The sequence below is a fragment of the Balaenoptera ricei genome, chromosome 14, assembly GCF_028023285.1.
Source record: "Balaenoptera ricei isolate mBalRic1 chromosome 14, mBalRic1.hap2, whole genome shotgun sequence".
NCBI classification, from domain to species: Eukaryota; Metazoa; Chordata; class Mammalia; order Artiodactyla; family Balaenopteridae; genus Balaenoptera; species Balaenoptera ricei.
Window position 1 is genome coordinate 7,327,466 of NC_082652.1, and position 15,081 is coordinate 7,342,546.

Below are 15,081 nucleotides of genomic sequence, written 5' to 3' on the forward strand. Positions count from 1 at the left end.
CTCGACGCCTCTTGTGTGCGAGCGGAAACACCCGTCCCTCCTCCGTCCTCGCACACACCTCCGCCCGGACTCACCAAATGCTGTCCACACCAGGCCAGGATCTGGTTAATTGGAGAAAACTTGGCCTCGATGAAATCTGACTAATGGAATCACAACTGGACATTTTTTTCTTTCCTTTTTAAAAGTCCTATATTACTTTATGTGTCAAAGGCATACCATTGAGCTGTCCACTCTGTGTGCATCTCTAATGTAACTGCAGCTGTTATCAGCGCGGGACTGTGCGATGATTTTTCAGAGACTGCGGGCTCTGCACGAGGACACCTTGCAAGAGCTGAGAAACGGTAAGGGGACCAGGAGAGGCAGGGCTGGGACAGCCTGCAGACAGCTCTGGACCAAACGCAGAACTGGGCCATCAAAGTGCATGGAACAGGTGCCACAGGAGGTGGTGTTAGATTTTTAAAAACATTGTTATTACTCGTTTGCTTTTAAAATTACCGGCCGCAAGACTGAAGTTTTTCTTTTCTTTCTTTTTTTTTTAAATCATAGTGTATGCTCTCAAATGGTTATTTTGTTTCTGCTATCCTCAGCTTTCCTCTCAGAATATAGGTGTGAAATCACCCAATACAGGTACTAGGGAAGGTACACCCCCTTTGAAGAGGGAAGGTGATGCCTACATAACCCTGAACATTGTCTCCCTGACCCTTTCTGTAACCTCACTGGTTCCTCACTGCCTAGTCCCAGAGCTGACACTGGGAACTTGAAAGATGTATTTAACAAGGCTTTCCTCTCACTCCCCTAAAGATAGGAAATAACCACGCTTTATCTAATTCCAATCACCGAAAAGCTTCTTTACCAGAATAACAATAGAATAACAATAGCTAATATTTACTGAATATTTATCATTTGCTAGGCACTGGACAAAACCCTTTACTTGTATTATTTCATTTTTAACTCTCAGCACCCTAGTCAATAGCTGTGGTGGAATAAGGCCTGCAGTAAAGGGATTTGCACGCTCCAGACCAGCTGTTTCTCAGACTCCTTTTTCCACATCCAACGAAAGCGCTTATCCTGTGATCTTCACACTTAACACAGCGTCTTCTTTTAAAGCAGGCAACACCCCTCTGGGTTTAGAATGTCTGCCACAGGGACTTCATCAGCAACCAACTACCACTCTTTCAATAATAAAGGGTTGATTACTGTGCCAGGCGCTGAGCTCAATATTGTCGGGATCCCAGAGTACTTCGCTAAAACATCGCTATTGAATGTAATTTATCTGTTTGTAAGAAAAATTTCTGAGCAGCTGGAGGGCAAGGACCACCCTGTCTTACTCAGTTTTGTTTGTTTGTTTTGGCCGCACCGCACAGCTTGTGGGATTTTTAGTTCCCCAACCAGGGATTGAACCCAGGCCCTTGCGGAGTCCTAACTACTGGACCACCAGGGAATTCCCTGTCTTGCTCAGTTTCATACCTTCAGTGCCTAGCAGGGTGTCTGGTGCATTAGCAACGTCCAGTAAAAAATGTGTGTGAAATGAAGGAGTTGAAAAAGTGAGTGAACAGCCCCCCATAAATTGGCACTTCAACATACCGCTTAGTGTCACGAAAGAGCATTCCTGGAGACAAAAGGACACAAGCTTCCCCACTCTCAATTTGTCAGGTTCACCTCTCGGAACACCTTCAGGCAGGAGACCTGGTTCTAGAACTGGCTCTGTCACTGTTTGGCTGAGATTCTCCTTGTTGTGATGTATCTCCAGGGCTGTTTAATGCTTCCCCTGGGCCATTACAAAGGCAAAGCATTTAGGTTACAAATTAGACCTGATTTCAAGGAAAACCCAAGAAGACAAACAATAGTTTACATCACTGGGCTTACTAAATGATGGTGCTGCAGTCCCCACACTGCCTGCCTCATTGACACGCGTGACTGATCTGGTCCCAGCGTCTTTCCAGCTTGCCCATTCTAGTCCATCAGGTCCGAAAATGTGTCATGCTCCTTTCCACCTCAGGACCTTTGCACATGCTGTTACCATTGTCTGGAATGCTCTTTCTCTTCCTGCTTGCCAGTTAGCATCTACTCATATTTCAGCTTAGTTCAGATGTCACTTCCCTGAGCCTTCCCTGAGCCCTCCACCCTTGACCTATGCCCCTGTTATATGCTGACACAGTAGCTCAAAGCTTTATTTCGTAGCACTTACCAGTTTTTCATGACCTATTTGTCATTATTTGATTAAGATCTGTCTCTTCCACTAGACTGTAAACAAAGATTGAGTCTGCTTCGCTCATTGTTGTGTCTCCAGTGGCCAGCAAAGCAATACTTGATGTGCGCTCAAATTATTTTGTCTTCTTTTGTTAGATCTCTTAAGCATGCATTTGGCTGAGAACCCAGAAATCATCATTTACAGGACTGATTAATGTGCTCTCGTTTGATGAAGTTCTCGCAAAGGCCATTCTGGTTTTTAACCTACCGTGTCAGCTGTGGTTCTGATTAATGTGTCTGGTTTCTTAATCTGATCTTATTCACTATTCTCTATCACGTATGAAGTGGTTGCCAAGATGATTGTTTAAGGTGTAGAATCATGAACCTTTCTGAAATGGACCCCAACAAAATTGTCATCACATGGCTCAAGAGAAACAAAGGTGCATGACTTTGAAACAGTCACCTAGCTACAGGTATCTAACCAGAGAAGGAAAATCTCAGGTCAAGGCCACCAAGAAAAACTGCAGGATCAATTAGCCATGGTATACAATGTTCCGAAACTCAGCCACATTCCTGAAATGAACCAACCTCACCCCTTAGAGGCTCTCAATCTCCTGCATCCTATTAGCACTTTTTAGTTAAAACTGTTGTTAAGTGTTTATGTATTATCTTGATTCAGAGTTTCTTTCTTTGGGGTATTTCTATTTCTGTTTAATAGAGCTGTTCACAAACTCTAAAAATATACTCACATCAGTCTCTTTTGATGGCTGAGATAATTTCTGGCAGGCAAATTACAGTACAATTTAGTTGCCTCCTCTTTTTTTTTTTTCTTTCTATTTTTGGCCCTGGGGCCTGCGGGATCCTAGTTCCCTGACTAGGGATCGAACCCGTGCCCTCAGCAGTGAAAGTACAGAGTCCTAACCACTGGACCATCAGGGAATTCCCGCCTCCTCTTAAGATGAAAGAATGTTGATGACAAAATATAAAGGCTAAAATCTAGTTTCATTTTTGCAACTATTTCAACATACTGAGGCTGCCTCTCTTTAACAGAAATTGCTCACATATTTAAATAACTTAGGTTGAGAGAGATAAATTGATAATTTAAGGTTTCCATTTTTGAACCGCATGTGCTGTAATTCACAAGAATGTGGAAGGGTAAGAATAGGTGTTGTAGATACTATAACCCTATGAGCTAAAATACATTTAGTTACAAAATAACTTTTGACTTCTTTCAAATCCTTTAGTTCCCTGAAATTGTTCTTTTTAGCACCTAACCAGTGTTCTCTTTTCACTAGGCAAGCTGACATGCAGCCATAAAACTATCATAAAGAGAAGGAGAAAATTTAATATTTTGTTTCTCAGAGGGAAAGTCAGCCTCTCCAGGGACATTTCAGGTTTCTACCTTGGAGGCAATAGTTCAGAATCGACTATACACTACCTTTCTCAGTCTTGCTCTGTACACACCAGCCTATCCTGGGCAGAAAGCAAGCATTTATAAAGAACATAGCCAAACCTCGCCCAATTTCTCTTTTCAGCACCCTAATTAAAAAGGCTAAATGGGGTGGCTCCTCCACTCTCATGAAAATCACCTCTGAAGTAGCACTGAAACCTTTTAACAAAGGGGCATTTATACAGCACAATAGAACTTTGATATCTGCAATGCTTAAAAAAATACATTCCCTGTTCCTGAGGAAATTAACTTGCCAGGTTTGGTTTCAGGAGACTGACTTTCCTTATTTCACCCCCCTGTCATAAAAAGAAATCCCAGAAAATTATTTTTATTATTAAAAATATTTTTTATTGACTGAAGCTGATCAGTATATTCTTTAAAAAATTACAAGTTAAAACAGAAATGTTTGAGTCTTTAATGATTAAAAAAAATGCATATAAAACTTGATCTTCCAGCAAGCTTTTGTTTGTATAAGTTGATAGGACTACTACTGACCGAGACAAGAGGGGGCTCTGCTCAGCTTTTGGAACAGAAGGACCTCGACTGTCAGTAACCCAGGAGATAGTTTCTGGTTTAAAATATTTTATATCATATCATTTTATGTCTTTACACAGCAAAGTTCAGGGCTAAAAACCACAAGAGAACATATTTCTCATAGATTTGGAGCTGACTCTGATAAGCTACTGGTTATAATTTAAATGTATGCACAGGTTTTAAAAAAATCAGTTAAAACAGCATTTTATATGCATGGATTCTCTATTTGATGTTCACACTTTTAAAGAACTTGTCGAGTATTGAACTGTAGTGTGCATCTTTACAGAGAAGGCTTTTTCTCTCTTAGCATAATTCCAAGTTTGTATATTATATATAATATACAATTAGGTCTAATTTCTTACACATGAAAAATATTTCTTACACATGAAAAATATTTTTTACACATGAAAATGGTTAACCTGAAGACAAACAAAATATAGATGTTTAAAAATTAACTTTCAGTTTCTGCTCCCCTTTGGTATTAAATGTTGCTTACGAAGGATTACAATCCTCTTTTTGTTTTCAAGGTTAAGTATTAGGTATTGATGTCTGCTTCCTGCCTTCCTCATGGATGAGAAATCGGCTTCTGCGGGAAGGAAACGGAGTTAAATAAAAATCAATGAGCACTGGATGGTGTGCTGTAAACTCCCAGTCTCTAAAAAATTAACTATATGTCTTGATTCTCATCAACATAAAGTCATGCAAAATATTATAAATATGAAAACTTCTCAGCAAAGAGAAAGAACAGAAGACAGGGAGACAGGGAGAGGGCTACTTACTGCTTTCAGGGTCTTAAAAATACTCTTATGCTTAAGTGGAAAACAACGGAAATGATTTTACCTTTTAACTGATCAAAATGGATTCTAAAGAAACTTTGCCTATGAAATGAAGGTCTGATAGAAGGAAACACAAATCAAGAAAGTGCTTACTGGGTCAATAAACCTTTTTATAAGACTTGAAACCCCAAGGAACAATTTCTTTCCAGACAGACATTCAGATGAAATGCTGACATGTGAGTTTACATTCCGATTTTGAAAGCTATATGAATTCACTTCCTTAGGTTTAAAATCCTGGGTACTGAGAACAAGAACTTTCTGATCTGCATTTCTCTTATAAGTAACTGACATTTTACTGTGATTAAATTTAGAAGGTATGTATAAATAGGTCAAACAAAAGAGAAAGGATTACAGGTCAAACAAACGCACTGCTGTGACTCCACATTATCAATGTTCCCAAGTTACTTATTAAATATAGATATAAGGTGAGATAAGGAAAGGTGACTTACCCATGATCACCATGAATACATGAATTTGTTTTCTTCAATTACTGAGAAGGGTATTTTTTTCAGCTGACTCTTCTGAGACTTCCACATTCTACAAAACAACTCCCAAATTAATACCCAGGATAGAACAACTAGAAAATACTTAAGAGGACAATACACAAATATAGCGGAAATGCCTTTCAAAGATCTTAGGGAATTAATGAAATACGATGAAGTAATTTCATACAACCACCATCCATCTACCCAAAAGATGTATTGATTTCCCGCTCATGTGTGGGGTCCCTGTCTCTAAACTGTAGCTGGAATGTTCTGTTTGCTTTACCATACGTGTTATGGCTAAACCCTGGCAATTGGCTGATGCCCAAATATAACTGGCTCTTTGTCAGCCTTTATATAGACTCTGCGGTGAGCCTTTAGTGAAGACAGTGGTCATCAAGAAGAATCAACAAGTCGTAGCGACACTTTAATTCATTACAGTGCCTACTGAGGGTGTAGCATTGTTAGGTTTGGGGGAAATATTAAAAAAGAAGAAGAAGAAAAAGAAGGAAAGAAGAGGAGGAGGATGCTTGGAAAGACACCGGTAGACTCCAGTGGTGAACCTGGCCTTGCTCAGCCTCTGCCTCCTCCCACGGGGCCTACGTTTGAACCATGTTGGGATTATTCTCGGTGCTTCCAGACCTCTGTGCTCTTAATCATGCTGCTTCCTCTCTACTGGAAGAGCCTTCCTAGGTATTTTACAATCTGATGTATTTTATTTTATTCGTTTAAAAACATCATTCTAGGGACTTCCCTGGTGGCGCAGTGGTTGAGAATCCGCCTGCCAATGCAGGGGACATGGGTTCGAGCCCTGGTCCGGGAAGAACCCACATGCCACGGAGCAACTAAGCCCGTGTGCCACAACTACTGAGCCTGCGCTCTAGGGCCCATGAGCCACAACTACTGAGCCCGCGTGCCACAACTACTGAAGCCCACACGCCTAGAGCCCGAGCTCCGCAACAAGAGAAACCACTGCAATGAGAAGCCCGCGCACCGCAACGAAGACCCAACGCGGCCAAAAATAAATAAATTAAATAAGTAAATTTATTTTAAAAAAAAGAAAGAAAAAAGAAAAGGTTAAGAACCCCGACAGGTCATCCCGACAGTTGCAAACTAGTGATGAGGATGTCCAGTCCCATGTTCTGGTCAAAAGTCCAAATTCGGTTTCAGGCTGTGTCCCCCTGACCCCAACACCACAAGAAGCCTGCCGTGGGTGAATGAGGTGTGGCAGCTGTGCCGTTCTACTCTCTTTCCTTTTTTCTCTATTTTTAAATTATTGGGGTTTTTAAAATAGTTAATACCTGAGCATGGTTTCAAAAATATATATATTCTTAAAGAAATATATATATATATATTCTTATTCCCATCCCATATGTAGAATTCCACATGAATCTTTCAGCGTCCTGCTTCTTTTCACTTAATAGTATATCCTGGAAACATTTCCGCATCCAAGACCTTCCTATTCTGTCTCATGGTAATATTCCATGTGCCACAGCTATTCACTCAGTTCCCTCTTGCTGGACACCTGGATCGCTTCCTAACTCTTGCTGTTATAAAGCAATGCTGCCATGAAAAAGTTGTACATATACCATTTTACACACATGCGGCTGTACCTGAACGAGAGATTCCCAAAGTGACACTGCCACGGCAAAGGGTCAGCTCTTCTGCAGTTTTTAGAAAACACTGACAGATTCCTTGCCAGAAGGACTGAATCGCTTTGTGCTCCCCCAGCAATGTGTGAGAGTGCCTATTTCAGAGAAAGGCTTTGAATGAAGACCCTTGTCTTTAGCGACAGATGGCAAAACCCTGGTGAAGCAGACAGGCTGCTCAGAACCTACCCTGCTTCCTTACTGCAAAAATTAAGAATTTTTTACAACAGTATTTACTTTTTCTGTAACCAGTTATACTCTGTTCAAAGGACCAGAGGGGAGGAGTTTGCAAAGTGCATTGCCAAGTAGACTTCTGCTAGTTAAAATTCTGTTTTCCCAGCATCTTTAGAATCAGTTAATAATCCATGGGAAAATATATTACATCTGAAGGCGATATTTTTTTCCAACTAAATGATTATCTGATTATAATCCTGTGGGATGTTAAGCAAGAGATTTAATCACTTGCCCTCCCCTGTAAAATGAATGGTTGAGACTGGATCTCTCTTTTGGATCCTTCTAGCTCAAAAATTCTCTTAAACCAACTTTTCACCAACCTCAAATAGCTTTAGCATTTTTTCAGTCTATACCTGAGGGTCACTGTTCTGCCTTTTTCCTGAACTCCTCCTATCAGTTCCATTCAAGGAGCATGCTCTGTAGCAGGTATGGCATGTGCTACACTGGGGAAGCCAGGATGAGTGAGAGGGGCTCCTTAACGTGCTCACGGAGGAGCAGAGACCCATGGATGTAATCAGCTGTCATGTACTGTGACACGCACTCTGATGGAGATGCTTACACAAACACACTCCCAGCTGTGCTGTGAGGACAAAAGTGAGGGAGCTCCTGATTACATCTTAGGTAGGAATTTAACATAAAACCCCAAAGGAGAGGTTATTCTGAAATACAGTTGGTTCTGCTATGACACTTGTTTTGAAAACATGCATTTGTTCCAACGCATCGGATATATTAGGGAACAACTTGAGTGTGATGTGAAGTTTGTGTTTGTTAATGTGCAACTCTGTCCACGGGAAACACTAGGTGAACTGGGCCGGGCCATGTAGGAATACACCCCCCACACCCCTCCAAACACCACCCGCGGCGTGTCACGAGCCACATCCATCCACATCTGCTGCTACGACTTTCCATCCAATAACCCTCCTCCTACCACTTTCCAGTAAGTCACAAGCTGCAACCTCTCCGACGCCCAGTTCTACCTGCAGACCTCAGGTCTTTTTCAAGGTAAAGTGCCACATTTATGGCAATATTTGTGTATTTCTTAACTACTTAACATGTATAAAACTGTACTACCATTTAAATTACATTCCTATCCTTTTAAAAAATGTGTCACTGATAAAGTTTTTGAGTATTATGCTCAAAACCCCATTTTCCCCATAAACTGTGTGGTTTTTATTGTGCAGGTTTGCATTGTGTGTTGATTTTTAGGAACCCGTATGTCGCATTACGGAAGATATAACTGTGGTTATCAAAATACTAAACAGGACTGTAATATAATAATACATATCCTTTTTATTAGTGCATTAAATAATAAGATCTAGCAGCAGGCCTAATGGTCTGTAATTCTGAGGTAGTACTAAGTGTAAGTGATATTTCAAGATATATGTAATAACAGTAATATGGTAGGAAACTCTCTGTGATCCCTACTAATGACAGAGTCACAGGTAGTATGTACTATGATGGCTTGTTTTCTATATTCATAATTGAAGGAAGTGCTACATTTTAATTAGAGGTTAATAAAAATAACCTTACGTGTAATCTTTATCCCCGTCAAAGTTTATGGATCCCCTGAATTCTATTCAACAAACTCTGATTAAAAATCTCTGCCCAACAAATCCATAAAGACAGGAAGTGGATGAGTGTCAGCCCGAGGCTGGGGGAGGCGCAGTGGGGAGTAAGTGCCAGTGGGTACAAGGTTCGTCTGGAATGATGAAAATGTTCTAAAGTCGGACTATGATGATGGTTGCACAACTTTGTAAATATACTAAAACCACTGAATTGTACGCTTTTACATGGAGGAACTTTATGGTATGTACGTTATCCTTTAATAAAGCTGTTAAAAAATTTAAAAACCCTTACCAATACTTAAAAATATGTTCTGCCCCAATGTAAATAAACTACTTCACTAATGCTTCAAAGATTTTGTCAAGAAAAAAATCTTCCTAGAAAACACCACAAAGTCCATCACGGTTTCTACTCTGAAAAGCTTATATGGCACACATGGCACAAATACTTTTAAAAATCACGATTCAGGGAGCCCATTATTCTTTAAGGTAATCTTTGCAATGACCTGTTGAAGCTAGTGGCAGTGAGCATGTTGATTCTAAAATGGTTAATGTCCTAGTTTCAGATCATCTGTCGCAGAGAAACTGCCCCATAGAACTCTGAGTCTAACAAAATTCCAATGTGAAGAAGAGCTAAGCAAGAAATGCCACCAGAGAGAGTATTTCATGGAATAAGGCAAGGATGTTCACTCTCACTATTTCTATTCAATATTGATCTGGAAGTCTTAGCCAGAGCAATAAGGTAAGAAAAAGAAATAAGGCATAAATATTAGAAAAAGAAATTCTTTATTCACAATGACATGACTGTGTATGTAGAAAATCCTAAGAAGCTACAGAAAATCTACTAGAGTAGGTGGATTTAGCAAAGATGCAATTTTTTTTTGACATTTTTTTTCTCTTATTAGTCATCAGTTTTATACACATCAGTGTATACATGTCAATCCCAATCTCCCAATTCAGCACACCACCATCCCCACCACCCCACGGCTTTCCCCCCTTGGTGTCCATACGTTTGTTCTCTACATCTGTGTCTTAACTTCTGCCCTGCACACTGGATCATCTGTACCATTTTTCTAGGTTCCACATACATGTGTTAATATACGACATTTGTTTCTCTCTTTCTGACTTACTTCACTCTGTATGACAGTCTCTAGATCCATCCACGTCTCAACAAATGACCCAATTTCGTTCCTTTTTATGGCTGAGTAATATTCCATTGTATATATGTACCACAACTTCTTTATCCATTTGTCTGTCGATGGGCATTTAGTTTGCTTCCATGACCTGGCTATTGTAAATAGTGCTGCAATGAACACTGGGGTGCATGTGTCTTTTTGAATTATGGTTTTCTCTGGGTACATGCCCAGTGGTGGGATTGCTGGATCATATGGTAGTTCTATTTTTAGTTTTTTAAGGAACCCCCATACTGTTCTCCACAGTGGCTGTATCAATTTACATTCCCACCAACAGTGCAAGAGGGTTCCCTTTTCTCCGCACCCTCTCCAGCATTTGTTGTTTGTAGATTTTCTGATGATGCCCATTCTAACTGGTGTGAGGTGATACCTCATTGTAGTTTTGATTTGCATTTCCCTAATAATGAGTGATGTTGAGCAGCTTTTCATGTGCTTATTGGCCATCTGTATGTCTTCTTTGGAGAAATGTCTATTTAGGTCTTCTGCCCATTTTGGATTGGGTTGTTTCTTTTTTTAATATTGAGCTGCATGAGCTGTTTATATATTTTGGAGATTAATCCTTTGTCCTAATCCTTTGTCCGCTGATTCGTTTGCAAATATTTTCTCCCATTCTGAGGGTTGTCTTTTCATCTTGTTTATGGTTTCCTTTGCTGTGCAAAAGCTTTTAAGTTTCACTAGGCCCCATTTGTTTTTATTTCCATTACTCTAGGAGGTGGATCAAAAAAGATCTTGCTGTGATTTATGTCAAAGAGTGTTCTTCCTATGTTTTCCTCTAAGAGTTTTATAGTGTCCGGTCTTACATTTAGGTCTCTAATCCATTTTGAGTTTACTTTTGTGTATGGTGTTAGGGAGTGTTCTGATTTCATTCTTTTACACGTAGCTGTCCAGTTTTCCCAGCACCACTTATTGAAGAGACTGTCTTTTCTCCATTGTATATCTTTGCCTCCTTTGTCATAGATTAGTAGACCATAAGTGTGTGGGTTTATCTCTGGGTTTTCTATCTTGTTCCATTGATCTATGTTTCTGTTTTTGTGCCAGTATCATATTGTCTTGATTATTGTAGCTTTGTAGTATAGTCCGAAGCCAGGGAGTCTGATTCCTCCAGCTCCGTTTTTTTCCCTCAAGACTGCTTTGGCTATTTGGGGTCTTTTACATACAAATTTTAAGACTTTTTGTTCTAGTTCCATAAAGAGTGCCACTGGTAATTTGTTAGGGGTTGCATTGAATCTGTATATTGCTTTGGGTAGTATAGTCATTTTCACAAGGTTGATTCTTCCAATCCAAGAACATGGTATATCTCTCCATCTGTTGGTATCATCTTTAATTTCTTTCATCAGTGTCTTATAGTTTTCTGCATACAGGTCTTTTGTCTCCCTAGGTAGGTTTATTCCTAGGTATTTTATTCTTTTTGTTGAAATGGTAAATGGGAGTGTTTCCTTAATTTCTCTTTCAGATTTTTCATCATTAGTGTATAGGAATGCAAGAGATTTCTGTGCATTAATTTTGTATCCTGCAGCTTTACCAAATTCATTGATTAGCTCTAGTAGTTGTCTGGTGGCATCTTTAGGATTCTCTATGTATAGTATCATGTCATTTGCAAACAGTGACACTTTTACTTCTTCTTTTCCAATTTGTATTCCTTTTATTTCTTTTTCTTCTCTGACTGCCGTGGCTAGGACTTCCAAAACTATGTTGAATAATAGTGGTGAGAGTGGACATCCTTGTCTTCTTCCTGATCTTAGAGGAAATGCTTTCAGTTTTTCACCATTGAGAATGATGTTTGCTGTGGGTTTGTCGTATATGGCCTTTATTATGTTGAGGTAGGTTCCCTCTATGCCCACTTACTGGAGAGTTTTTATCATAAATGGGTGTTGAATTCTGTCAAAAGCTTTTTCTGCATCTATTGAGATGATCATATGGTTTTTATTCTTCAATTTGTTAATATGGTGTATCACATGGATTGATTTGCGTATATTGAAGAATCCTTGCATCCCTGGGATAAATCCCACTTGATCGTGGTGTATGATCCTTTTAATGTGTTGTTGGATTCTGTTTGCTAGTATTTTGTTGAGGATTTTTGCATCTATATTCATCAGTGATATTGGTCTGTAATTTTCTTTTTTTGTAGTATTTTGTCTGGTTTTGGTACCAGGGTGATGGTGGCCTCCTAGAATGAGTTTGGGAGTGTTCCTTCCTCTGCAATTTTTTGGAAGAGTTTGAGAAGGATGGGTGTTAGCTCTTCTCTAAATGTCTGATAGTATTCACCTGTGAAGCCATCTGGTCCTGGACTTTTGTTTGTTGGAAGATTTTTTTTTTTTAATTAATCTATTTATTTATTTATTTACTTATATTTATTTTTGGCTTCGTTGGGTCTTCATTGCTGTGCACGGGCTTTCTCTAGTTGTGGCGAGCGGGGGCTACTCTTCATTGCAGTGCGCGGGCTTCTCATTGTCGTGGCTTCTCTTGTTGTGGAGCATGGGCTCTAGGCACGCGGGCTTCAGTAGTTGTGGCACGCGGGCTCAGTAGTTGTGGTTCGCGGGCTCTAGAGCACAGGCTCAGTAGTTGTGGCGCACGGGCTTAATTGCTCCGCGGCATGTGGGATCTTCCCAGACCAGGGCTCGAACCCGTGTCCCCTGCATTGGCAGGCGGATTCTTAACCACTGCGCCACCAGGGAAGTTCCTGTTGGAAGATTTTTAATCACAGTTCCAATTTCATTACTTGTGATTGGTCTGTTCATATTTTCTATTTCTTCCTGGTTCAGTGTTGGAAGGGTATACCTTTCTAAGAATTTGTCCATTTCTTTCAGGTTGTCCATTTTATTGGCATAGAGTTGCTTGTAGTAGTCTCTTAGGATGCTTTGTATTTCTGCAGTGTCTGTCGTAACTCCTCCTTTTTCATTTCTAATTTTATTGATTTGAGTCCTCTCCTTCTTTTTCTTGATGAGTCTGGCTAATGGTTTATCAATTTTGTTTATCTTCTCAAAGAACCAGCTTTTAGTTTTATTGATCTTTGCTATTGTTTTCTTTGTTTCTATTTCATTTATTTCTGCTCTGATCTTTATGATTTCTTTCCTTCTGCTAACTTTGGGTTTTGTTTGTTCTTCTTTCTCTAGTTCCTTTAGGTGTAAGGTTAAATTGTTTACTTGAGATTTTTCTTGTTTCTTGAGGTAGGCTTGTATAGCTATAAACTTCCCTCTTAGAACTGCTTTTGCTGCATCCCATAGGTTTTGGATGGTCGTGTTTTCATTGTCATTTGTCTCTAGGTATTTTTTGATTTCCTCAGTGATCTCTTGGTTATTTAGTAACGTATTGTTTAGCCTCCATGTGTTTGTGTTTTTTACGTTTTTTTCCCTGCAATTCATTTCTAATCTCATAGCATTGTGGCCAGGAAAGATGCTTGATACAATTTCAATTTTCTTAAATTTACTGAGGCTTGATTTGTGACCCAAGATCTGATCTATCCTGGAGAATGTTCTGTGCACACTTGAGAAGAAAGTGTAATCTGCTGTTTTTGGATGGAATGTCCTATAAATATCAGTTAAATCTATCTGGTCTATAGTGTCATTTAAAGCTTCTGTTTCCTTATTTATTTTCATTTTGGATGATCTGTCCATTGGTGTAAGTGAGGTGTTAAAGTCCCCCACTATTATTGTGTTACTGTCGATTTCCTCTTTTATAGTTGTTAGCAGTTGCCTTATGTATTGAGGTGCTCCTATGTTGGGTGCATATATATTTATAATTGTTATATCTTCTTCTTGGATTGATCCTTTGATCATTATGTAGTGTCCTTCCTTGTCTCTTGTAACATTCTTTATTTTAAAGTTTATTTTATCTGATATGAGTATTGCTACTCCAGCTTTCTTTTGATTTCCATTTGCATGGAATATCTTTTTCCCTCCCCTCACTTTCAGTCTGTGTGTGTCCCTAGGTCTGAAGTGGGTCTCTTGTAGACAGCATATATATGGGTCTTGTTTTTGTATCCATTCAGCAAGCCTGTGTCTTTTGGTTGGAGCATTTAATCCATTCACATTTAAGGTAATTATCGATATGTATGTTCCTATGACCGTTTTCTTAATTGTTTTGGGTTTGTTTTTGTAGGTCCTTTTCTTCTCTTGTGCTTCCCACTTAGAGAAGTTCCTTTAGCATTTGTTGTAGAGCTGGTTTGGTGGTGCTGAATTCTCTTAGCTTTTGCTTATCTGTAAAGCTTTTGATTTCTCCATCAAATCTGAATGAGATCCTTGCCGGGTAGAGTAATCTTGGTTGTAGGTTCTTCCCTTTCATCACTTTAAGTATATCATGCCACTCTTCTTCTGGCTTGTAGAGTTTCTGCTGAGAAATCAGCTGTTAACCTTATGGGAGTTCCCTTGTATGTTATCTGTCATTTTTCCCTTGCTGCTTTCAATAATTTTTCTTTGTGTTTAATTTTTGCCAATTTGATTACTATGTGTCTCTGCGTGTTTCTCCTTGGGTTCATCCTGTATGGGACTCGCTGCGCTTCCTGCACTTGGGTGGCTATCTCCTTTCCCATGTTAGGGAAGTTTTCGACTATAATCTCTTCAAATATTTTCTCTGGTCCTTTCTCTCTCTCTTCTCCTTCTGGGACCCCTATAATGCGAATGTTGTTGCGTTTAATGTTGTCCCAGAGGTCTCTTAGGCTGTCTTCATTTCTTTTCATTCTTTTTTCTTTATTCTGTTCCGCAGCAGTGAATTCCACCATTCCGTCTTCCAGGCACTTATCCGTTCTTCTGCCTCAGTTATTCTGCTATTGATTCCTTCTTGTGTAGTTTTCATTTCAGTCGTTGTATTGTTCATCTCTGTTTGTTTGTTCTTTAATTCTTCTAGGTCTTTGTTAAACATTTCTTGCATCTTCTCGATCTTTGCCTCCATTCTTTTTCCGAGGTCCTGGATCATCTTCACTATCATTATTCTGAACTCTTTTTCTGGAAGGTTG

At 39.5% G+C, this 15,081-nt stretch overlaps 1 protein-coding gene across 6 annotated transcripts in view; it reads right to left on the reverse strand.

Moving 5' to 3' along the window:
• Positions 1-4,016: 4,016 nt before the first annotated feature.
• The window catches only part of CCDC62 (coiled-coil domain containing 62), a 42,793-nt gene continuing 31,728 nt past the window's right edge, over positions 4,017-15,081 (reverse strand). For all 6 annotated transcript variants that reach the window (XM_059893739.1, XM_059893738.1, XM_059893737.1 and 3 more), the window contains 2 exons: positions 5,460-5,547; positions 4,017-4,760 (listed from right to left, as the gene is read on the reverse strand). In XM_059893739.1, the coding sequence (XP_059749722.1) occupies positions 5,494-5,547 (54 nt within the window). In that variant the 3' untranslated portion in view covers positions 4,017-4,760; positions 5,460-5,493. The remainder of the gene's footprint in view (positions 4,761-5,459; positions 5,548-15,081) is intronic.